Source organism: Hesperophylax consimilis, chromosome 27, assembly GCF_061612785.1.
Source record: "Hesperophylax consimilis isolate HC1 chromosome 27, BYU_Hcon_1.0, whole genome shotgun sequence".
Taxonomy (NCBI): domain Eukaryota; kingdom Metazoa; phylum Arthropoda; class Insecta; order Trichoptera; family Limnephilidae; genus Hesperophylax; species Hesperophylax consimilis.
In genome coordinates, this window is record NC_142862.1 from 16,902,287 (window position 1) to 16,927,081 (window position 24,795).

Here is a 24,795-nt window from a genome sequence, read left to right on the forward strand (position 1 = left end):
TGTTCTTTTAACCCTAGAATACTAAACATATTTTTTAGCCCATTAATGCTAAACTTCGCCTGTGAGGCGACTTTTATAAAAAAAAACCATATTTTACTTAAAAAAAATACAACATATTAAAACAAAAACAAAAACACTTTTATTACATATTGGGTAACAAAAAAAAAATAACACAATTCATTTTTTAAATACATTAAATATATTAAAAGCTTATTTTAAGATCATATATTTTGTTTCGTGGTATACAGAGATCTTTTACAAAAAAAAAAAAATCAAAAAAATTCACAATTGGAAATAAAAAAAAAACTTCTGGGTCTTATAGACCTGAGATGTACTAAGTCTATAAAAATATATTTCACAGCTTACAACTTAAAAATATTCATTGAGACCAAAATAAAGTTTCGGTTTTTTCCACCTACTTTTTTTTGTCGCATTTGCAACAGTTTGGAGACCGGTGTTCTAAGCAGTATGTTAACTTGCATTTTGCGCAGAAATAAATACTCATACGCCTCAATTTCGGGGGGCAGAAGTCACACATTGATCTTTTTCCCTTTTTTATGCATGGTTCATCTGAATCAGTGTCAGTATTATGACCAACCACGTCATGAATTGCAGAACGGACTCTTTTCTGCATACGTGGCCTTTCTTCCAAACGGATGGCGCACCAGTCGCTGCATAGGTTCTTGCTTAATATCTTGAGAAATTCTCTTCTTGACATTGGCTTTATTTTCAAAGCTTCGCAATTGGATACATAAATTACAAAGCTATTGAGTAGAGCCATATTCAACATTCCATAGAACATGCAAAGTGGCCAACGCCTAGTTTTACGGCTACAGCTTGAGTGACCACACATCTGGTCAAAAGTATCCACAGCACCTTTTGTTTCGTTATAAGAATGAATTATTGTCGGCTTACCGGAAACGGAGTCAACAGAAGGCTTGTCGTGCATCGTAGAGAGCAAAAGAACGGTCTTTTGAGGTTTTGGCTTGTAGCTAACAAGAGTGAGCTTTTCGTGGAATCCAAAAAGAGATGTCCCAACAGGGCGTGATGAATTATGTTTGAACTCTGGTGGAATTTCTTGCTTATTATTTCGAATTGTTCCAATAAGAGTAAGGTTGTATGGTGGTCGAAGCAATTGCTCAGCTAGCGGTATAGAAGTAAACCAGTTATCGGCAGTTAAATTACGATTTGTGCCATGTATAGTCTTTGTAAGCAGCTTACAATAGTAAGAGCCTAATGGTTCGTTTATAGCTGTACCGAGGTTTTTTCCCAAATACGGTGAGGCATCAAACATATATTTTGATCTAACATCGCACACTAAAACAATCTTTATTCCGTATTTGGCCGGCTTATTAGGAATATACATACGGAATGGACATCGTCCCCTGAATGCCAAAAGTTGTTCATCTATTGTCACGTATGAGCTTGGTTTATACAGATCTCTACATTGCTTGATAAAAATTTCCCAAATATTTCGGATAGGCGCAAACTTATCAGTTTTTTTTCTGTCGTCTCGAGTGTTACGATCATCGAAACGCAGACACTTTACAAGGAACTCAAACCGTTCACAGCTCATTGCAGCTAAATTTTGGGATCCACAAATCGTAGGATCAAACAGCTCATTTGTTGTCAAGTGATTATTTTTCAACGCTCCGCTCAAGATAAATATGCCAAGAAGCGCACGAAGCTCTTCTATTCTGACCTGTGATGTAGTAGTATTCTGAATTTTATACTTGGTAGCTGTTTGTATAATATATTCATTAGTCCGCAAAAGTACTTCGTCCATCAACTCCGAAGTAAAAAACAGTTCAAAACATTTCATGGGATCAACAATGCCCTTGGCGCCTTCTTTTGGGCCTGGCACAATATGGACTATGTTTCTCGAAGGAGTTCTGTTCGATTTTTGTTGTGACGAAGAAGGTTCTGAGGACCAAATATATTTGTTCTTTCCCCTCATAATCGATGCCGATGGCGTAATTATCCGATTCTCACAAGCCGGCTGCTCCCTATTTTGCGCCGTGGCTAAAGCTTCCTGAACATGAGTCGGTGTGGATTGTACATCGACATGAATTTGATTTGATACATGAATATTCTGCAAGTCATCGTCTAACTCAGTGACGTAATTGGGGTCATCCACACTGTCATCTGAATCAAAATCCGCTCCTAAATCGTCGTCCTCTTCACTTCCATCTACCGATATTTCCTCCAGCCATTTAAGTAGCTGCGCTTCAGACGTTGCCATTTCATAAAACTATAAAAATTATACTCAAACTTTAATTTTTAGCAAAAAATCAAAAAAAAAACCACAAACATATATGTACAAAAAAATTACCTTTAATGCTAAACTTCGCCTCACAGGCGCCACACGTGTCTGTATCTCAACAACGCAGCCGAGCAAATCCAAAAAACGTCTGTGCGCTAGCTCGTAGCTAATTGACCTAGGAAAGGTATTGTCAATAACTAGCAATGTAAGGGCAACTCCCCCCCCCCCCCCCAGCTTGCTACAAAATATGTAGCAGTTTAAATATTTGGTTTTACTCTATAGCAGCCAGTTAATAAGAGCATCGAACAACCTTCAAAATATCCTGCATAAATATATGACAATACGAAACTCTTTTCGGTAATAACATCTCACAATGATTGGAAATTCTAACATCAGTCTACCACGCTGTACAATCAAATCTCCAATACGCTGTAATCAGCTGGGGAGCTGCATACAAAAAAAATCTACTCCCTGTTGAAATTGTACAACATCTAATTATAAAAATAATATTGAAAAAACCATAGACATATGAATATTAGTAGACCTGCCCTAAGTGATTAAAAGCGTATTATCCCCACTCCCCATACCGGTTCCATTGGAGCCGGCTGTGCTCGCGTATGGCCTCAAGTGAAATTTGAAAACGTGACGTCATCATTCTTGTGCGAACTATGGTCGAGGCATCATCGGTTCATTTTACGAAATAACACGGCAAAATGTTGACTTGTACTATGAAAACTTGTAAAAATAGATGTGAAAAAGAGAATAAACCCAATTGTCGTATTACATTCCATATATAAGCATTATTTTACTTTATTTTAAGCATATTCACATCGTATAATATGAATCAGTTGTTACTATCGCATCGAGAAACGTCTGGACGCGAAACACAAAGCTGGTTGGTTGCTGGGAAGTAAATTATGAACATTTATTATAAAGTGTCTTAACTAAATACTTAAACGAAATATTCGACTCTGAAAATAGAACCGAATTTTTTTGCCGAATTTGGACTTCGCAAATTTGTTCATAACGTGGCGAGTAATTTGCGCTCCCATGTAAAAATGTCTATTCATTTAAAAGCAGATTTTACTTTTAAGATGTAAATGGTGATATTATAATGCGAGATGCCTATTTACTGTCAGATTGATTTATTGACGAATCACAGTCAGCTTAACCCCCTTCGTTCTTCAACAGTTGATTTTACCCCTCGCCATTATCTTCTCGTCTATTAATTCCTATGTCTGTGGAAAAAACCAAGAGATTATCCGACACACCTAATTTTTGAAGAATTTAAAGTATTAAAATTTAATGATCTTATCCAAAAAAACATAATATGTAACTCAAATAATAAAAGAAAAACAAAATCACAGCTTTTTAACTGAAAGTCGTACCTACTCGTCAAAAACATATATTTCCAACACAAAAATGTAACACCACTTTTGCTCAAAATCATTATCTAGGGAAATAATACTTCAACAGCCTATCCGAAAATATCAGAACAATAGAAAACGATAAATACCTACTAAAAGCAATCAAAGAGAAGTTCAATGTAAAAATACCAAAGTGATGAAATTATGTTTTTAATTAATTATAAATTTTAATATTCATAATTACTAACACTGAATATTCTTAATCTTGATGCTCAGCACTCTTATAGACACAAGCACCAGCTTCTATAGAAGAGGAACATTAAAAAATCAAAAGCAGTGTATGAATTATTTTAGTTAACATTATTGATTATACTCTGTATAATGTACACTGTAAATTGATTAATTATTTAATAAACATTGTTAAAAAAAAAAAAATGATATTATACAATAGGTACCTACTAGCGTGCGTAACTTGCAGAGTGATTGTGCCTATGTTCGTAACGGTTCGTTTTCAATTTGCAATCCAGAATTTTACTGCACTGTTTGCATATTCTGTGAACAGTTCAAAGCGTAGATTCATACAATTCATTTGTACATTTACTTCCACATCGGAAGGAACGGTTTGTTCAGTAGCATGTTAAACGGGAATGTGTATGTCGTCAATTTAACTTCTACTCTTTTACACCCAATGTTTCGCTTTCTTCGGTACAATATGTCATTATGAGATGACGGATTCGTTGTTGTAAAGCATTGTCTCGCAGGGTCTGGGGATTTGATTTTTATCAGTAGAAAGAGAGTGTTTTTGGAAAAGATACGAAAACTAGCAAATTTCGAGCAATGGTTTAATCATACATTTTATTCAGTGGCCATATTTCAACAAGAGGGTTATAGTGGTTTTCGCTCAACAAAAGGAGCGAAGAATAGAACTTCTTTATGTGGGTACGTACCTAACCTAACATTAAATTTATTGCTTGAATGTACTCTGGTGAACCCCACATACTTTGACCACCGGCTGCCACTGGTTTTTACTTGCATTTAAGGTGAGCAGGTTACTATATACATATACATCTTCTTTATACTGCGCTCAGGACATCTATTTTTATTTACTAGGCACTCCAGTGACTAATACTACTTTTTACCTAGGATTTTGTCTTTGGAGGGGTTAAAAGAATGAATAAATGCTATGCTATGCATAATTATTATTTTAAAATCAATAAAAGTCAAAACCATAAAATATAGGTTTTGCAGATGTCTTACTGTCTGATTATGTTTTACGTTTTTTTAATACCGCACAAGACTCCCAACTGCCAGAATGCCACTAACATTATTTTTTAATTACCTTTTTTCGGCTTTCTCACGAAAATCTCATTGTATCACATCTGCGCACGTTTTTAGACATAATTTAGTTTTGTAGAAAGCCTTGTTATCAATGTGGGACCTCTTTCTTTTACCATCATGTTGATTGTAAGGTCCCTGTGATTTACGGTTTTTTACTTTCCAATCCGTAAATCTGTGTTCAGTAGATATGGGGAGATGGTGATTAAAAACTCGAGTAGTTACACAATGATTTCTGTTTTATTTGTGAGAATTATTTACAAAAACAGTACGCGGGAAACGGTGGCAAAGAGAAAGTGTGATTGGATGGGACGAACGTTAAAACCGGAATAGATTTGCTTCGCCACGATCGAGGATGCTGGACATAAAAACGAAGAAAAGAAACAGACTTTGTTGCGAAAATGACGTGAGAGTGGCACTTGCCAAGGTAAAGCCGCGCATTTCTGACCTGGTCTCTGAAAGGCAACAGCAGAAGTTACACTGATTTGCAGTAAATATTCAGTATTATGTTTTTGTGTGAAAATCATGTTTTAATGGTTTTGTTCATTTTGTGCACTGTATAAATATATACCTAAATCATATTTTATTTTTCCAATCAAGAAGAGTTCGGTGAATATAAAATATATTATAATATATATTATAATATAATATGATATATTCGCATATGAAACTGGGGGTCAGTACCTCCAAGGTTAAGAACCACTGTTCTAGTTGTTCTAGTGAACCCTGTATGTTAACTTACAAAAAATTATAAGTTTTGTAAATGATGGTTTGTAAATACAAACCATCTGCAACAATGTCTTATTAAATGTTATTTAGAGTTTTAAGTAGGCACTCCAAAACTTAATATTACTTTTCCAAAATGGCATAAACTTTTGAGAAAGGGTTTGCGAAAAATAAATTTAATTACTTTCCAAAACATTAATTATTTGCGAAATCATCAATCACATCATCGTAACTCAATATTTCGTCAAATCGGCCTTTATATTAAGAATATAAAGTTATTTAAAATTATATTATTATATATTAATATTTTATTTATCACGCTTATGCCAGAGCGTATATAATTTTTGATTCGTCGTGACGTGAAGAATGAATGCTTTGCACTGCCGTGCAGGCACCCCACCTCTTCCAACTTGTTTAGCTCTGATCAAAACCCCTAACTGAATCTTTTTTGGATTTTATTTGACATTTGGAAAGCACACATTCATCTTGCAGCCCTTTGCGAGGTCTTCCGGTCTTGTAAATCTTTGGCTCTGTTCCATATTTCTTCTCACCTCTTTCCTCAAGCCTTAAGAGGAATGAAAACATATCATTAATACTGTCATAAGCCATCTTTTCAGCTTTTAAGTGAATTAAATAGCTCACTTAAAAGCTGCTCGCAAATTGGACGAAATGCGTGCATCCGAAAATGTTCACTTCATTTTTCCCGCGAGATTCATCACAAGGAAGTTTTCTTTTAGTGGAACATTTTTAGGAGCTTTCATATCAATTAACGTTGTAACACTGCTTGCTAATTGATGGGTGATGATGAGATTATTATAAATAATTAATGATGGATCCTAAGATTGTGACCAACCACGCGCACTGACAATAATGTATGTAGGTAGCAATGAAATCTGAGAAGGAAGTTTTAAATAAAAGAAGGTTTTAATTATTACAAGAAGCTAATTTATTGAAATAACAATTGTTAACTATTTGATCAATAAAACGAACATGAGACTCTAATAGATTCTATCTCCGGGCGTGTCAAGAATGCACGTATGATAAACGCCATCTTGATAAAATATGACTAATGAGCCGGTAACATTATTATTTAAAAACTCTAAGTATCTTGCAAAGAAATGTCTGAGTGGGCGCCAGCATAGTATTTATTATCTATGCAAGAAGTTAAAACAGTAATCCCTATCGGAATGTTAAGTTAAATATTTAAAATAAAAGTTAAAAGAAAAAGACCTTTCGTGAATTGCAATATAGACCCTCATGTTCAGCGTCGCACGAAACACACCACAATCTCCCGAGTCCAGCCACCAACTAAACCAGTCGAAGTACGCTCTGCACCGTGATCTCGAAACAGGAGTGCCAACAGGAGAAAATTAACCAAGTGATAATTTCTAATCGGGTCAGAACTCGCCGCCCAGGAGTAAAAACTGCTACAACGTGAAATCTCCTTTTGCCAGCCTCTTGTAAATGTTCGCTGTTCAAAATCTTAAATCTCCGAAAGTTTTTACTGATTGCTTTGAAATTTTGACACAACGTTGCATTCGAATACGCGAGTGTTCCTATATTATATAGATGTCACCTGAGACAGGTAAAAATATGCTTTTTTTGGAAGAAACAGCGCCATCTTTTGAACGTAAAAGCAACACGCGTTATTGTTTTTCTATCTTTACAGACAGACTGAGCCACAGCAACGTGTGGCGGGGTACAGCTAATCAATTATTAAAATTAATGATTCGTGGAGACCTGCAACATCTTCAAAGTCAATACCCTACACCTTGCAGAATTTTCCAGACTAAATTAAATTGTATCAAAATTCACCCCCACAAAAAAAGTAGATATTTTGATACCAGACCTGTTGCCTCACTGCAGATCGTTTTTGTGAGGAATTATCTTTTCATGACCTGCTATAATTTGATTCCATTTTATTTCCTTGCCGTGGCTGTACTGATGTGGTCAGTTACAAAAAAATGTTGCCAAATTGGAATCACTTCCTCCGACATCCGCCAATGCTGCCCAATATTCATATCGCACATTCTAAAAAATGTAAATTTGGCGAACCGCCACTTGCGGTTGATTCATTTCTTTCCCATGATTCGTGGTTCGGCCTGCAAATGTATATATGCAGCGTTATTAGTAGGAGATATTATAACCAAAGTTTTGTGAACGTACCAATTATATTATTCCCGGGGTGACGTGATATGCTTCTAATGATTTCTTGGTTCAAAAAGAAAACGGAATTTTCTGCAGATAACAGATTTGAGATAATTATTGTGATTTGGTGAGTGTTTACATCCATCATTATAACTTTACATAATTCTTTTAATTTAAATACTGTGTAAACAAGTATTTAATCATTTTGGTCAGTGAAATAAAACACTTTTCTTGAGTAACAAATAATTTATGGAAATTGATACAATGTATTTAAATTAATTTTATACAAAATAATAAAAACAGCTGCCCGTTATAAAATAAGAAACAATAATATTAATCGTTACAAATGAATAGTGTCCGCTCAAAATTACGTGGTAAAATAGCTAAGAATTATAAAAATAGTAACAAGTCTTAAAAATATCTTCAATTCATTGGATTAACATTCATGCAATTGTGTGTTTACAGAATAGATATGTAATAGAATTACATTCGGTTTTAACAACTTTCACGGATTTAAACTTTACTTTAAATACTTACATTTTTTGTGACCAAATGTCATGATTCATCTCTTTGTATAAGAAATTAAATTTCATCAATAATAATAATAATCATAATTAGGTATATTTCAATGTATTTTCAAATTAGACTTAAAGTTATTTTATGTATTTATACGTTGTTCAGAAGTTAACAGCTTTCGTGTTATTTTTGTTTTTTTAATATTCTTATTCTAATTAAAAGGGAACATCAAAAATAGATTCATTACAGATACGAAATGAATGCAGAGAAAATTTTCTCTAAATGCATTAAAGATTCCAAATGCCACGGTCGAAGCAAACAATTTATTTAATTTAATTGAAGCATTTAGAGAATATTAAATCTGAACATACATAAACATGAAGATCTCACAGAAACTTAGCCACCAATATCTTGTATTATCCATACAACCTTTAAACTATTGTATTGTATTATACAAAGACATAAAAATCTCTCAACTAGAAAGGAAGGCGTATATACAAGACTGCACCATAAAAATAAGACCACCTCTTTTCATTGTTTTCCAGCGTAATATCACATCTATTTGTTTTCTTCTTCAACACATTCCAAATTAATTACACATATTATTTTACCCGTCATTGGTGAGCTACACATTATTTGTTTTGTTCCATATTTAAATTAAATCATATATTTATATACGAGGGGTACACAAACAAACACAACCGGACCCTGGTCGAGGTTTATTAACCTTTACAATGCTGGCCGTTCCAACAGAATCTAGTCATGACGTGACATGATGACACACAGTGTGCGTTTTAGTGAAACTTCATCCATCACATATACGACATCCACTGGTGAATCACATCTGAGTACAGAGAGTCTAGACAGCTGAGAAAACCTGGACTTGACTACTGTCTCAGTGGTCAGGTGAGACTTGGGACATATTATCACAATGGTCCTTTGATCTTAGTATTTACGTGGAGCTACGATAAAATATGTTTTTTAGGTTATACATACAATTCAAATAATAAAATAACTTACAAAAATGATTAAAAAATTATATTATTAGAGCTGTTTAAAACAATAAGCTTCAATAATTCATAAATAAGAGAATAATATTTGTTCAGATGAAATAATAATATGTAATAGTTAGTGGACACTGCCGTATTTGTCTATTTACCCGTCTCTTCAGTTACTAGTCGCTAAGATGCTCTTGCTGATGTTATTTAAGACCAGAAATCAGCGTGTAAAGTCACCTGCATTACCTCTAACTAATTTAATGAATTCTTTAAAAAATAGAAAAAAAAATTATTGCAAATTTTATACACATTAAAAATATTGTTTAGTTACTAAGCCTCTAATATTTTGTAGTAAATTCTGAATATAACTTTCTTATAATTTTTTATAAAATAAACTATTTTGGATACAATAATGTTCATAGTAATAAAGATTTAAAAGTGAGTAAGACTTAAATAACGACACAAGTGGCAATACATAAATAATTTAATGAAACTCATTTTAATGCTTTTATTTTAGAAAACATGTATAAAAGATTCCTTTAGAAAACGCATATGGTGCATTCACTAGAGATATCTAATGTTCTATAATATGTAATCCTATTCTCCTACTTCTGTCTTAAAATAATAATATGATGTAATAATTTATACAGTTTCTTACAAATTGAAAACACTTATTATTGCAATCAAATTAAGTAAATTCCAAAATACAAAACCATAATTTTGTCAAAAATTCTATCAAAATACATACTAAGAGGATAAATTGGTCGCATGATTTTCTTTCAGAGATTTACACTAAATTAAATAATAGGTACCTTTTATACAAAATTCAACTATGGGAATGTGAAAATATTGCCATTTTCATGCATCATCTTTATGATGTTTACATCATTTACTAGTATAGCAGAAAGCGTTAGATATAGGCCGTGGCGTGCAGATTGAAGTTGTTATCTGTTTAACTGGAGTTACAAGCTTGCTACATATCTGATTTCATGTTATTCTTTTAGAGTATTTTATCACAAGTTACTTTGCGAATATGATGATCCAAACTTTATTATTATTATTATTATTACATTTACACCAATTGAACAGCCATTGTCTTTACAAAAAGACAAATCTCTACAAGCTCACCTTGTGGGTGACCTTCATAGAGGAAAGCTTCTTTAAAATCAAGAGCTTTTCCTGAAACAGATTTCCAAGGTTCGGGGACCAGATAATTATGGCAAGCCTACCTTTATATTGAATTAAAGTAACTCTATTATTATTGATTTCTAAACTGCCAATAAATGATAGATGTAACGATAAGTTAAGTTGTAGGCCCAGGTTTAAAATAGGCCACGTCTTACAGAGACCCAACTTACAGAGGGCTTTAGCACATAAGTGTAGCCCGCAGGCCAAAGTGAAGGTAAACCCCGGTACTGCTGTCAATACTTTTTTATTGTACTGTCGTTTGGGCCTTGTTTGTCCGTTACCTGTGACCACCTTCACGGTGATGGTTCTTTGACACTGACACAATAAACGAATCAGCACGGGGGAGAAGACGCAAATTAGGCGAATTTAGGTGAATGTTAAACTCTCTTATGTCCGAGTAGTTTAACCGAGAGTGTGGAGCAGGCACAACGAAAAGATGAAAAGATTGAATATAGAATGGTATCAATTAGGTTGGGTTAAAGGATATTAGGCGGGCAATATGGATAGATTACCTACTACAGGCAGACGATGCATTGTGCAATAGCGCGTTGGACAGCGTGGGCACAGTATTAAGTTAGGTTAAAGGATATTATTTAGGTACTATGGAGAGATTAGCTACTAAAGGCAGAAGAAGACGCATGGTGTGTTGCGGTGTTAACAGCTTGTATCCTATTGCGGGAGCTGCTTGTCGTCCTCCAGGTCTACGTGGGTCAGCGTGCGGATGATTTCGGCACGCTGTGAGGGAGAGAGGCGGCGGCACAGCTCCGAGGCACAGTCCATCGTCACCTCGGGACAAATCTGCAAATATTTTATTAATTAATTATTCACATTCTTAATTGTATATGCGTAAATATCTTCATCTGCTATGACTTCAGATTTTCACGGCCAAAAGTATTATCATGATTAATTTTTTGGTTATTATGCCGTGTTGCACTTCTTCCTTTTATAGACAATGTTTCGGATAGCGTTACAGCATCACATCTGCCCTGACAATGGGCACTGTAATGCGGTCTGAAACTTTGGCTATAGAAGGAGGAGGCGCAACACGGCATAATAATCCAAGAATTAATCACGATAATATCGTAATCTTCCCAGTTAGTATCTGCTCAAAATGTCTTAAAATATATATTTGAATTAAAAACAAAAATATATATGTAACTCACATCCAGGCTATCCTTGATTCGGTTCATCTGAGCGTCCTTGGTGACGGAGCGGATGTTATCATTGATGACAGACTTGGGGTCTTCCAGCTGGCGTTCAAGCCACTCGCACACAAACTGGTTGGACGTCTCCCATTGGTAACCCTGAATAACACATCAAATTATCACACATTACTCTATATAATTATTGTTACAACACTTCCGTATGATTAGGCTTTGGCTTAAAATGATTAAAATTTTTTACATATATGAAGATTTTCAGGATTCTTTCAGTTGGGTGGGGTTTGAAATGCCGAGCTCCCGCAGCCTAATACCTCTGTAGTGTGCAGGGGGTAAAAATCCCACACAATACAGGGTGTCCATAAAAGAATGTCCCAGTTTCAATGGTATATTATAAGTGTTTGAAAGTCAAGTGTTAGAGCGGGAAGATGACTTTCTTGATCGTGTGGTTCTCAGTGTTAAGTCAACTTTTCATCTAAGTGAGAAGGTAAATACCCATAATGTTCGTATCTGGGGGTCAGAACATCCTCATGAAGTTGTAGAACACCAAAGAGATTCCCCAAAATTAGACATTGTCTGCGCTGTGTCCCGACGTCAAGTGTACGAACCATTTTTTTTTTTGCTGAAGCTACCGGTAACAGGGGTGGTTTATCTGGATGTGTCGAAAGAATGACTCTTTCCCCAATTAGTAGATGGTGAACCTGTAAACTTTATCTGGCAACACATTGGAGCCCCTCCCCATTGGAATCTCTTTGTACAAGAGTGGTCGAACGTCAAAGTCACTGACCGTTGGATTAGTTGTAATGGTCGAGACGACAGATCTCTTTTTCGCTGACTTACACGTTCATCTGACATAACGCCATGCAACTGTTTTCCTTTGGGGCTTTATAAAAGATTGTGTCTATGTTCCACCGCTACCTAATGATTTGCCAGACTTGAGACACAGAATTGAAGAGGCTATTGCTTCCATTACTCCAGACTTGTTAACCAAAGTGTGGGAGAATTGGACTTTAGGTTGGTTATGTGCCGTATATCTGAAGGTGCATAATATATAAAACATTTGCAAGAAAAACTAGGTTAGGTTAATTTCAATTTGATGTATGATTTGTTGTTAATAGTCTAAATTAAACTGTTATAATATACCATTCAAACTGGGACATTCTTTTACGGACACTCTGTATATTATTTTCAGAATACCAATTGGATATGCCGGCGCTCAATAGATACAAATTTTTCATATCCATTGGATAATTGTAATCGTAGAAGTGAAATCATCCATTATAGTGATTTGTTTTTGGGGTATTATGCCGTGTTGCGCTACCTCCTTCTTTAGCCAACATTCCGGATAGCATTATGAAACATGCTATCCGGAACGATGAACACTGCAAAGCTGTCCGAAACGTTGGCTAAAGAAGGAGGTAGTGCAACACGGCATAATACCCCAAAAACAAATCACTATAATACTTTTGGCCGTGAAAATCTCAAATCATCCAGTTTAAATATAGGTAAGATTTTATTTTTCAGTTACTTTGTGTCTTTCACACGGTAATAAAACTTCTTGTACAATTGATATTCGTCGAGTCTGGCAAGCGGTGAAATGCTATTTTATGAAAACACAAGACATGGGTCACCGGACCAGACTCGGCTACTTCAGATGAGTCTCTCGAGCATATCGAACCAGATCCACAGCGGCAGCAGGGTATCAATTTTCCAATCCAGGCCGCTCGCAATCGCCGTCCATGCTACATATAAGGTACATACGTACGCAAGCCAAACGTCAAAAATTATAATAGTCAAACAACGAGTTTTTCGACTCATCCTTCTATGAGACTCCAGAGTAAGAATGTTGACCAGTGTATGTACTTTACGCCGATTGGAGAATCGATACCCTGAGCCTCTACATAGTGTACAAAGTCACTTGTAGAGGGTGGTCGCAAAGATGGCGGTACTCGTCAATAAAAGCTAGTGAATATAGCTGTGCACCTTTTGACAGTTACTCACCAAAGTTTCGGCCATTTTCGACGCGCAGTTTATAGGTGACAGTCGTTTGAGTGAGTCGATGTGTGTCTTTGTGAAAATGGCAAAATTGAGTATCGAGCCGTTAATGAATTTTTGTTTTTGAAAGGCGATACGCCTACGCAAATCAAAGATGAGTTGGACTCAGTGTATATCATTTACCACAGTGAAATTTTGGGCAGCTAAATGTAAATGTGGCCGTAAGAGCTTGAGAGACGATGAACGTTCGGGACGTCCAAAAACTGCAACTACTGACGATAATAGTATATGGTTGTTCTACCTGATGAATGGTGAAAAACATCTTTCGTCTCGATGTATCGGGAACTCCTGCCTACATTAACAGTACTTTTGTGACTCATCCTATCTGGCACAACATTGTTATCATCAAAGTACACAATCAAAGCGAAAGAAAAAAATAACATACGCCTCATCTTACCACATTATCATCGAACTAAGAAAACAACCCATCGTAAATCGTAAACCTGACTATTTATACGTTGTGTAAACCCCGATTTTATGTATGAGCAACATATTGCCCTTTCAAAGTCAACATTGAGTCATTTCAAAATTGTTTCAACCATTTTCATAATCTGGTTTACGAAAATATTAGCCGAGTGTAGGTAATTTATTTCAAATTTGATCCGGTAACATAATGAATAAATCGTGTGTGTTTTGGAAGAGATTCGTAACCGATATTTGTTATTATATTTATGAGGACTGGGATTAGCCCGAACTTCGTTGTCGTCATATAGCTGGTCGTTTTAAGGTCCGAAATGATCGACCCCAATGGAATAGTGGTAAAAGTGCCGATGTATTTTTCAATAATAGATATTTATGTACATCTATATATCTATCCTATCGTATCTTCATTAGATGATTGAAGTAATTGACCAAAACAATTTCATTAATCCCTTCGGCACCGGCGCATAGTCGGGAAACAAAACAATAATAATAAAACAATTTTATTAAAAAAATATATTTTGGTTTGTGTTAGTTTGAGTTGAGAGGAAATGGCTTCAAGGCTCATACCTCAGCGGCCCCTCGGTCCTCCACGAACCAGCGGCGCATCATGGCGCGCGGCTGTCCCTCACCGAGGTCGGGGCACGCGGCCAGCAGCTTGTTGGAGGCGCGGTGCTCCATCAGCAATCGCTTCAGGCGCCAGAACAGGATATGGCGAGACCGCCTCCATGGGATTATTTCCTAAACAATACACAACACAATCATTCAATCAATTCATCAAACAAGATACAATTGTAAATAAAGCTTCAAAACTACTGTCAGACATAGAGATGGTATAGATATTGACTTTAGAGCTTTATTATTGCTAGACATAGAGATGGTTTAGATATTGTGTCATTAGAACTCCAGTAATGCTGTCAGACAAAGAGATGGTGTAGATATTGCTATTAGTGCTCCAGTATTGTTGGCAAACGTAGTGTAGAAATTGATATTAGAACTCCAGTATTGCTGTCAGACAAGATGGTGTAGATATATTGTCATTAGAGCTCCAGTAATGCTGTCAAACATAGTGTAGAAATTGACATTACAACTACAGTATTGCTGTTGAAGTCATAGACAATCAAACATAGAAATACATTTACACCTTAAAGAACTTATCATTGTATTTGAGTGAAAGTTTTAAAAAATGGACATTACATGTTTTATATAAATTTGTTTGGATAGATTGAAATATAATATAATGTACTTACGGAAATAGCGCCCATCTCCAACATTCTCTCGGGCGTGTCATGTAATTCTGCAAACTGTACGGCTGCCTGGAATCACAAAACATAAATCGGCTATAAGAAGGTAATCCTCCAAATAAAGAATAAAACCATAACCACAATTCTTGGCATATTATCATAAGGCAAAAACGGCAGTACTCGAGTAGGTAATAAGTACTACCTAATTGCTTTGACAAATTTTAATAACACGCTATTTACTAAAACAAAAAGGTAGCAAAATTACCTGGTGGTAAATAGGCATAACATGCTTTTCTCTCTCTTTGATTTCCTTTTCCTTGGAAGCCACTTCTGCCTTCGTTGCTGTCTTCTTTGGATCTGTAATAACAATATTTCTGTTAGAAAAGGTATGTGCTGTTATAACTCAAACAGTTGTTGCAAACTGTATTAGGTTCAAAATTAAGGCGATGCACTACGTCGTGTAATATTTTAAATTGAGCCGCTATCAATAACAACCCTTACGTAAATGGCGATAAGGTTTAAATTCCCGCTTAACACAATCCACCTGTTTTGATTTATGAAAGAAAAAAACATGGCTAAAAAGTGCCTTTTATTTTATTTGGCATAAATATTAAATTTTTTTTCGATCATTTTATAAATAACTTAATTTGCCACATTATACAATAAAATCATAACCGAAAATGGGTTCGTAAGTAGGAGATTTTGAACTTCAAAGCAGTTTTCATAGGCCTTATACATTATTTTTTTCTGGGCTTATAAAAAGACTCAATTATTTCAAAGGCCAAGATGTATTCTACTTGCAGTATTTAATTAAAGCATCTGAAACATTTCTAGGCGACCAAATATTCAAACCAAAAACACATGATTTTGCATTACTACGTATGGCATCGCCTTAATGTAATTTACTACACAGTACAGTAGAACCCAGTTAATTTGAACCCAGTTAATTTGAACCCCGATAATTTGAAAAAATGCGTAATTCGAAATATTGACCCAAAAAATATCCCGGGAAAATCTTTTCATTCAAATTTCTTTTATTTCAAATTTGTTAATTCGTAATTCGAAATTTATTTTTGTCCGCGCACGAAAATTTATTCGTGTAATTCAACTTATGTGAAAATAAATCATAAAATTTCGTAAATCTGAAAGACAGCCGTGGCGGTAAATTGCCGAAAAATGTATTTTTACAAGGTTATATATCGTCCTAATTAGTATTATTATTTTGTAAATCTGAATCGATTTACACTGGAAAGTCATATTTTTTCGCATTTAGTTTGAATATCCGAGTTTGAAGGACCGAGAAAATTCGTTTTACGCAGAAATATGTTGTAATTTTACTAATTTACACCAAATATCTGAAATTAAAGGGTGGGTCGCGATGGAAATCGACGGCGAACTATCGATTTAGGCTTATATAGTATTTACTTCGAATAACTGAACTTGAAGGGCCGGCCGCGACGTAAATCGGCCGTGAAATTTCAATTTATGTGGAAATAAATTGCATTTTTACCAATTTACTTCGAATATATGAGTTTAAAAGGCCGACTGCGACGGAATTTACTTAGAATGTCTAAATTTGAAAGGCCTGCCGCTATGAAAATCGTCGGAGAAAATTCAATTTACGCAGATATATATTATATTTTTACAAATTTACTTCGAATATCTGTGTTTAAAGAATCAGCCACAAAGGAAATCGGGTGAGAATTTTCGATTTACGCAGAAATATATCGTATTTTTATGAATTTACTTCCAATAACTGAGCTTGAAGGGCCGGCAAAGATGAAAATCGGCTTCGAAATTTAAATTTACGGGGAAATAAATAGTATTTTTAAGAATTTACTTAGAATATATAAGATTAAAAGGCCGACTGCGATGGAAATCGGACGTTTATATCTTGATTTACGCGGAAATATATATATATATATATACATATATATATATTGAATTTTTACAAATCTACGTTGAATACCCGTATTTAAAGTGCCGGCCGCGATGGTAATCGGCTGCGAAAATTTGATTTACGCGGAAATGTAAAATATTTTACAAATTTACTTTGTATAACTGAACTTGAAGGGCCAATCGCGGCGGTAATCGACTGCGAAAATTCGATTTACACGGGAATAATTCGTATTATTACGAATTTACTCCAAAGATACTACCCGAATTTGAATGGGCGGCCGAGGAACCAGATTTTCAGTCTTTTTACGTGGGAATTCATTAATTCGAAATTTGATTTTTGATGTTCCGTGGATTTCGAATTAACGAGGTTCTACTGTAATATCTTGTTTACATGGTGCTAGTATTTAGTCGAGTACATTGAAACTCTCTTAAAAAGTTTTCCAAGGGACCAGAAATTTGGTAAATTATTAAATGAAGATTTTTTTATAGTATTGAACACATAGTTATTAGTATTGTGTTTTTAAATATCATAGGTAAAATGAATAAAAAATATTTTATTGTTTTCGGCTTCAACAACATCAATACTTTCGTATTTTTTCTATTATGTAGAGCAAACACGAAATCTCGAGATGCATCTGCGTCACGCGCGTAATCTGCTTCAACAAAGTTGTACATTTTATGACTGCTGAAAAAAGGTTCATTTTAGGTACCTATAATGTGACACTCGTTTCGGTTTATGATGGTTTTACTGCCAAACGTAAATAGGATGCAGACAATAATAACAAAGTGATAAATTGTACGACTTTCGGAGAAGTTAGTTACGACTAAATACTAGCATTGTGTGGATATATAAGCCAGGTAGAGTATAATTCGTGTTCCCCATTGTATAAAACGCATTCTGACAATATTGAAAGGGTACAGCACAAATTTCTAAGATTTATTAACTTTAAACTGAATATTCCAATTCAAAATATTAACTATGTTCTTTTGATGAAACAACTTAACTTAATAACGCTATCAGATAGGCGGATCATCTCTGACCTTGTACTTTTAAATAAAATTATTAAAAATTCCATTGACAACCCTGAAATTCTCGCCAAAATAAAATTTTACGTACCGACTAGAAATACGAGGCAAAGTGCTACATATTTCTGTGACAATTTTAAAACCAACTATGAAGCTCATACACCTATAAATAGACTACATCATTTTGGCAATAAATTTGGGAATATTGTAGACATGTTTAAAGATTCCGTATTAGTTATAAAACGAAATCTTTTTAATCATTTTACTGAGATGTATGAATTCGCAACTCCATAGTGAATACACTTTTGTTTTTATATTTATATGTTCCTTAATACATGTTTAGCTTTCCGTAATCCACACTATTAATTTTCATTTACCTTTAAATAATCATAAATCATTATTTATTGTAAACTATGTACCTAACACAACTGTATTACTTGTTACCTATTTTTGTAAAAGCCCATCAGGGCGTTAATAAATAAATAAATTAATTTATTGTAAACTATGTGACGCAACTGTATTACTTGTTAACTACTTTTGTAAAAGCCCATTAGGGCGTAAATAAATAAATAAATAAAGCAATAAGGACACATGGCGAATATAATATACAGGTGTCTCATAATCTATGAATCAAACAAAGCGGGAAGACAGGGAAAGTTATTTGCAATCAAAATGACCCAACGACATATTGTGGTCCAATTCTTAACCATTCCAAAATTATATCGATTTTTATATTTAACCCTTGGGACCTTCTAAGACCCAAACAGTCCCAAATGCCGTGCGCGCATTATACTCTCCTAAGACCATATTTGTCCCAGAACGACCGCACATTATTAAAATGCATCTATCTCTCTTCCTCTCATCTAAAAATTAATTATTTCTTTTATGTTAGAAAGAGAACGAAATAGTGCTTGTTATTGTCTTTGAAAAAATGGAAGCTTGTAGAAGGTTCGATCCGTGCAAATCAACAACGTCTCAAGGGTTAAAAAAAATACCCAGATAAAAATATTGTAATTTTTTTTTTAATTTTAATCGTGCTGGTATATGATGTATCTTAAAAGCAAGAAATCATCTTCAATCAATCATCAATCAAAGGGGTCAACATTTTTACAATAAAAATGGAAGGTAATTTGCAATCAAAATGACCAAATATGTGGTGGTCCAATTCCTAACCCGATTTTCTCACAGTTTAAGATGGTGGACATCTGTCATCTTCCATTGTTTTATGTAACTATATTGTGGAAATGTTGCTTTCTTATTTTGTTTTATATTACTGATTGGGAATGAGTATTACTGTTTGTTGTTGTGAATTTATGATGGCAACGGCATGGGCAAATGACAGATGCTTTCATATAATCTATGGTTACATTAAAGGCGTTGCCATTTTTCGACTATACAGGGTGTCCGGAAACTCGTAGTACAAGCGGGAAACTGGTGAATCTACATCACATTTGGAGTCGATTTTGTAGTATATTTTTTTTTGATTTGAGCTTTCGTTATCGAGTAAATCGAGTTAGAAGTTGATTTTTTTAAATTTTTTTTATCAAATTCTTATAAATTATTACTGAAGATCAAAGTACCCAACTAATTAAAACTATTTGAAAGTAAAACAAATGAAGAAACTCGGATTTGAAGCATTATTTTGAAATCACCCTTCATTTAATCCAGTGTAATCATAAAATATTTCTGCTCTGCAGGGTTAAAACATCTGTTGTTCAACCCTAAACACCAGAAAAAACTTTAACCCTAAAATAGCCGAAAAATATATTTTTTTGGTTTTTTTTTTTTTTTTTGTGAAAATGCTCAAATCAAAAAACTTTATGTTTATTTGGGTTCCCCATGTGGTGTAGATTCTCCAGTTTCCCGCTTGTACTACGAGTTTCCGGACACCGTGTATAGTACCGTCCCAAAATATTATTTCTTCTCTAATGGCAACAATCTATACGAAAATTGTAAAAAACTATGAGTTGCCGTAAGGGGATTGGTATGAAAATAGCATGAGATAGGCTAGAATCTTACCAGGATCATTATTGCATGCTTCGTTCAGGGCCGCTAGTTCTAGGTCGAGTTTCTCCAATACCGGATCTAACCGGTGCATCGTCTTCACAAGGTCTTTCTCCTTGTATTTCACTTCTACAATACCCTCAGCCTCCAGGACACCGCCCCTGTTAAACAGAAAAGTATCAATCAATAAATTGTATTTAAGAAGACAGTTTACAATTAGGGAGGCGGTTATGGGTACCGCCGCCTCTGGAACCATTCTAAGGATAACCAACACCTCTGCCATAGGTCACCCCAAGTGGTTCACTATGTTTGGTGACTTAGCAGGGGTGACCGAGTTCATAGGGTGAGGTTTGTCTATGTACTGGTGGCGGATGCATCTGTTCACCAGCTGCATGGCAGGCCGTATCAGGAGAGACCCTTTAACCTCTCCATCCGGACCCTCTTGACCTTAACGCCTTTATCGGGATGGATGTATATGTCACTCCTGGACACACTGACTTCAGATTCCTACCGCGCCTCCCTAACTTTTCCCTTCCCTTAAAAAGACCCTCCACACAGCATCCCCGAAGATAACATAGCCCCTGAGGGAAATTATTTTCCTCATGGCCTTCTGTGTAGTTAATGTATAAAAAAAAAGTTGAACAAAAATTGAAAAATAAAAAATGGTGCAATATCACGACAGATAATTGAAACAATTGGCCATGAACCATCAATAGTAATCATCATCTTTTTATGATGATGGTAGTAGAAGTTTTTAAAATGTTGTCATTTGTAACCCGGGAATGTTTGTCTTTCTTTTTAACACATTGATGAACAATTTGCCAAAAGACAGAGGTTTGCAATAAGACACACGCTGATACATGTATAACATGAGACGTGTTCTGTGAAGTTGATGAAAATCAGTAATAAAAAATGTTAACCCCGGGTGTGACACTATCGGGTACAGAAATGTTGGCATTATGACACAAATAGACAAGCTACTATTACGACACAAACTTGACTTCCCAGTCCGTTGTGCAACAAGTAACAACGAATACAACACCTTATACTGTTGTACAACTCTACAACAAAATTATCAGATTTAAATCTCAAATAAAAATCTGGATACAAAACATAGAGACCAGAAATAGAAAATATACCAACACCACAACCACACATCTGGACTAAAAAACACTCTATCTATCTATATTTATAGTTTTTTCAGAAAAAAGACTACCATTAAATTTTAATATGTAAATAAAATTCTCAGCACGGGAGTTTCCAGAAAGGATATCATTATCTCTATTTGTTATAAAAAATGGAAAATACTAAAACATTTATTATTATTATATTATTGTGGCATTTAGCGTCCGATAAAAATGTACGATGTGTCATATCTAGAGATGGCAAAATTTCATTTTAACTAAAAACGCGAAAAAATATTTATGGTTTGAAAATAGGGCATTTATAAGTTTTCTTTGCGTTTCGAGGCATTTGAAAGTGTTTCCAGTGATTTCTATTTCACGAATTAACGCGAAAAACGTGATTTTGGCCGTATTTCAGCTGAATTATTCTATTTAGCGAAATAGGCGCGAATTCCTGAAAATACCGGGTATTAAAATAATATGTGAGAATTTCAAAAAATCGATATTTATCAGCGGAAATAAGTGATTAAAAATCATCTCTAACTTCAGCTCGCGCTCTACTGACTGTGTGCGTAAACGCTTTCTGAGAATATAGCGTATTTCAGAAGTCAAAGAACCATACAAATTGGAGAAGCTGATACAGTAATATTTAGTCCAGTACAACTAAAGAAGAATTGAGAAAAATGCATAAGGAAGGTAGTTTCATGTGAATGTGCAGGGAAAAGTATTATGCCTACTTTATTTAATTTTTGGAAGCCTTTCCTACGATTTTTTATAATTTTGTTACTATTTTATTTGTAAATATTTAATATTTTTGTACAGTAGGCTAAAATTGCTTTTTGACATTACACAAATTGTGCGAAATAAATTACGCCTGTTGATGTTAATCGCAATCTGCATTTGTTGTGTTTGTGTTCGACCCGTACTTAGAGTTTCCTTCCTTATTAATTTAATATTAAAATTAATTATTTACAATCTTTTACATGGAAATACTTGCAAAAGAAGGTTAAACATATATTTTACCAAAAATACTTAAAATATGCGGTACAAACATTTAGGAAATACATTTTTTTCTATTTTGCTACAAAACGCTAAATTATGCCTCAAAATGCTATAAAACGCTAAATTTCCAATTGTTAATGCTAAAAAATCTGAAAATTAATGCTAAATTTTGCCATCTCTAGTCATATCACATCACATCTAAAGCGACACCCATAGACATAATGTCCGTGAATGTGTTCAAATTAAAAAATATATATAATATACCTGGATTCGGAGTCAGCATACATCTCCATGTACTGGGGGTTGATGGTGGGGTCCACCACAGCCCAGGCGCCTCCTCTGAGCTCGCCCCCGGGGGGGATGTACACCAGCACGGGACTGGTCACTCTCCTCAGTGCAAACACAATCTCCGCACCAAACTTCATCACCTGCTCGTACATGTCTGAAATTTGGCATTACACATTAGTAACATCAAATTTGAACATCGAAACAATCCAAATTCAACAATAAACTACTAAATATTAAAATAGATTTGCCTAGTGCCTAGTCAGATCATGAACTAAAGCAAGGTGGAGAACCTCTGGCCATTTGGGAGTACACTTGATCCGAACCACCATACCAATCACAGAAAAAAAAAAAATGGGAAACAAAATTTATTTGCGCATTAGACTATACCATTTTCATAGGAGATTTCTAAGTGTTGATATGGGTTCAGCAATTTCAGTAATTTAATTATAATGGGGAACTAAATCTGCAAGTACCAGAGTGGCGATTCCAGTTCTATCTTTGAGGTGAAACATCTTTTGGCGCGCCTAAAGGGGTAAAACTGACTCTTGCGTAGCAAATGCGGCAAGACGGGATGACGCTCTTGCATGCAACGATGCTTCATTCGGCCAGACTCGTGAGTCGCCTGCTCTTTCTGCCCTAATACATTGCAAGTGTTTATTGATTTTAAAAACGAGTGAAAGTGAAAATGAAAAATCATCACAAGTAAATGCACTGCTCCCTGCTAAAATAAAATAATTGTTTTATTATGTAAAACATAACGACTTGTTTACTTTCATTTTCACTTTCTTCAATAAAAATTAATTTGATGCAAGTTTCACATCTGCCAGGCGTCCAGTGATGGTTTAAAAAAAAATAACTCGACATAGCAGGCCTTGAGGAAAATAATTACCCTCAAAGACTATGTCTTTTTTGGGGATGCTGTGTGAGGGGTCTTTTTGAGGAGAGAAATGAATTACATGGGTCTTGAAGAGACATGTGATGGAGGAAGGAGGAAACACAGAGGCCGGTAAATTGTTCCACAGCCGAGCTGTTAAACTCAAGAACGAGTCATAGAAACAACCCTTTCTCATGTGACAAATGTCAAACGTGTACAAATGTTGGGCGTGCATTTGATGTATTTCCTGACATGCACCGATGCTGAAGGGATTAATGACGTTAGTTCCTCAGATCACTCTTCCATTGAAATACCGGTAGTACAAGGACAGCATTCCCACCTGTCCTCTAAAGATGACAATCTGTTTGTTAAGATGGGGGAATCTGTCAATGATGCTTAAGGATAATACCTTATCTTTAAGTAGAACTGGAACCTCCCCTCTGGACTGAATCGGTTGGAACTCCCCCTATCCCTGCATATAATGATTTTTTTTAAATGCGATAAAAATAGACTAACAGGAGGAAGGGCAAAATAAAAATTCTAAGAATGTTATGTATAACCTTTCATGCCGCCACTAAATCCTCTCCAGTTGGCAAAAATGATGATGGGTAGATCTTCCCTCGAGAAGTCATTGATGACCTGTGACGTCTTGTAGGCAGAATCGGGGAACCATACCTGGACATAACAAATATTTGTTTTATCATTTAGGTTCAAGAATATTCCAGGTCTTTGCCAAGATATTTTATAGAATCACCTCGGGGTATCACATACCATCACATTGGTAGGATACTTTAGCTGTCGACGTTTATTTATTGATGTACCGATTATTAACTGCAGTCGATAAATTAATCAATGACAGAAAAAAATATGCCCTACGGTGGTAACACTGATGCATTCCATTTATTTCTAAAAATGCCGGTAACCGAGCAAGATAAATTCCCTATTGTCGACTATTGCCGGAGAATTTCCTTAGCCGTCGTCAATAGTTTTTGCAAGGCAAGGTGGCAATTGCTGTAGTGTATAAGACAAATTCACGATACAAAAAAACCTGGAATAATTTCACCAAATTTGAATAAACTTGGAAATTTTTTAAATTTAATAATATATATCACATATGTAACAGATTGAGAAGAAAATGAATTTGGGCCGGCAATAATG

The 24,795-nt window shown here is 35.0% G+C and overlaps 1 protein-coding gene across 11 annotated transcripts in view; it reads right to left on the bottom strand.

The window, feature by feature from the left end:
• Nucleotides 1-8,104: 8,104 nt before the first annotated feature.
• Nucleotides 8,105-24,795, bottom strand: part of ACC (acetyl-CoA carboxylase) — a 188,388-nt gene continuing 171,697 nt past the window's right edge. For all 11 annotated transcript variants that reach the window (XM_089647729.1, XM_089647726.1, XM_089647728.1 and 8 more), the window contains 8 exons: nt 24,198-24,312; nt 22,740-22,917; nt 20,365-20,510; nt 15,686-15,777; nt 15,427-15,492; nt 14,747-14,917; nt 11,705-11,845; nt 8,105-11,339 (listed from right to left, as the gene is read on the bottom strand). In XM_089647729.1, coding sequence (XP_089503855.1) covers nt 11,211-11,339; nt 11,705-11,845; nt 14,747-14,917; nt 15,427-15,492; nt 15,686-15,777; nt 20,365-20,510; nt 22,740-22,917; nt 24,198-24,312 — 1,038 coding nt within the window. In that variant the 3' untranslated portion in view covers nt 8,105-11,210. The remainder of the gene's footprint in view (nt 11,340-11,704; nt 11,846-14,746; nt 14,918-15,426; nt 15,493-15,685; nt 15,778-20,364; nt 20,511-22,739; nt 22,918-24,197; nt 24,313-24,795) is intronic.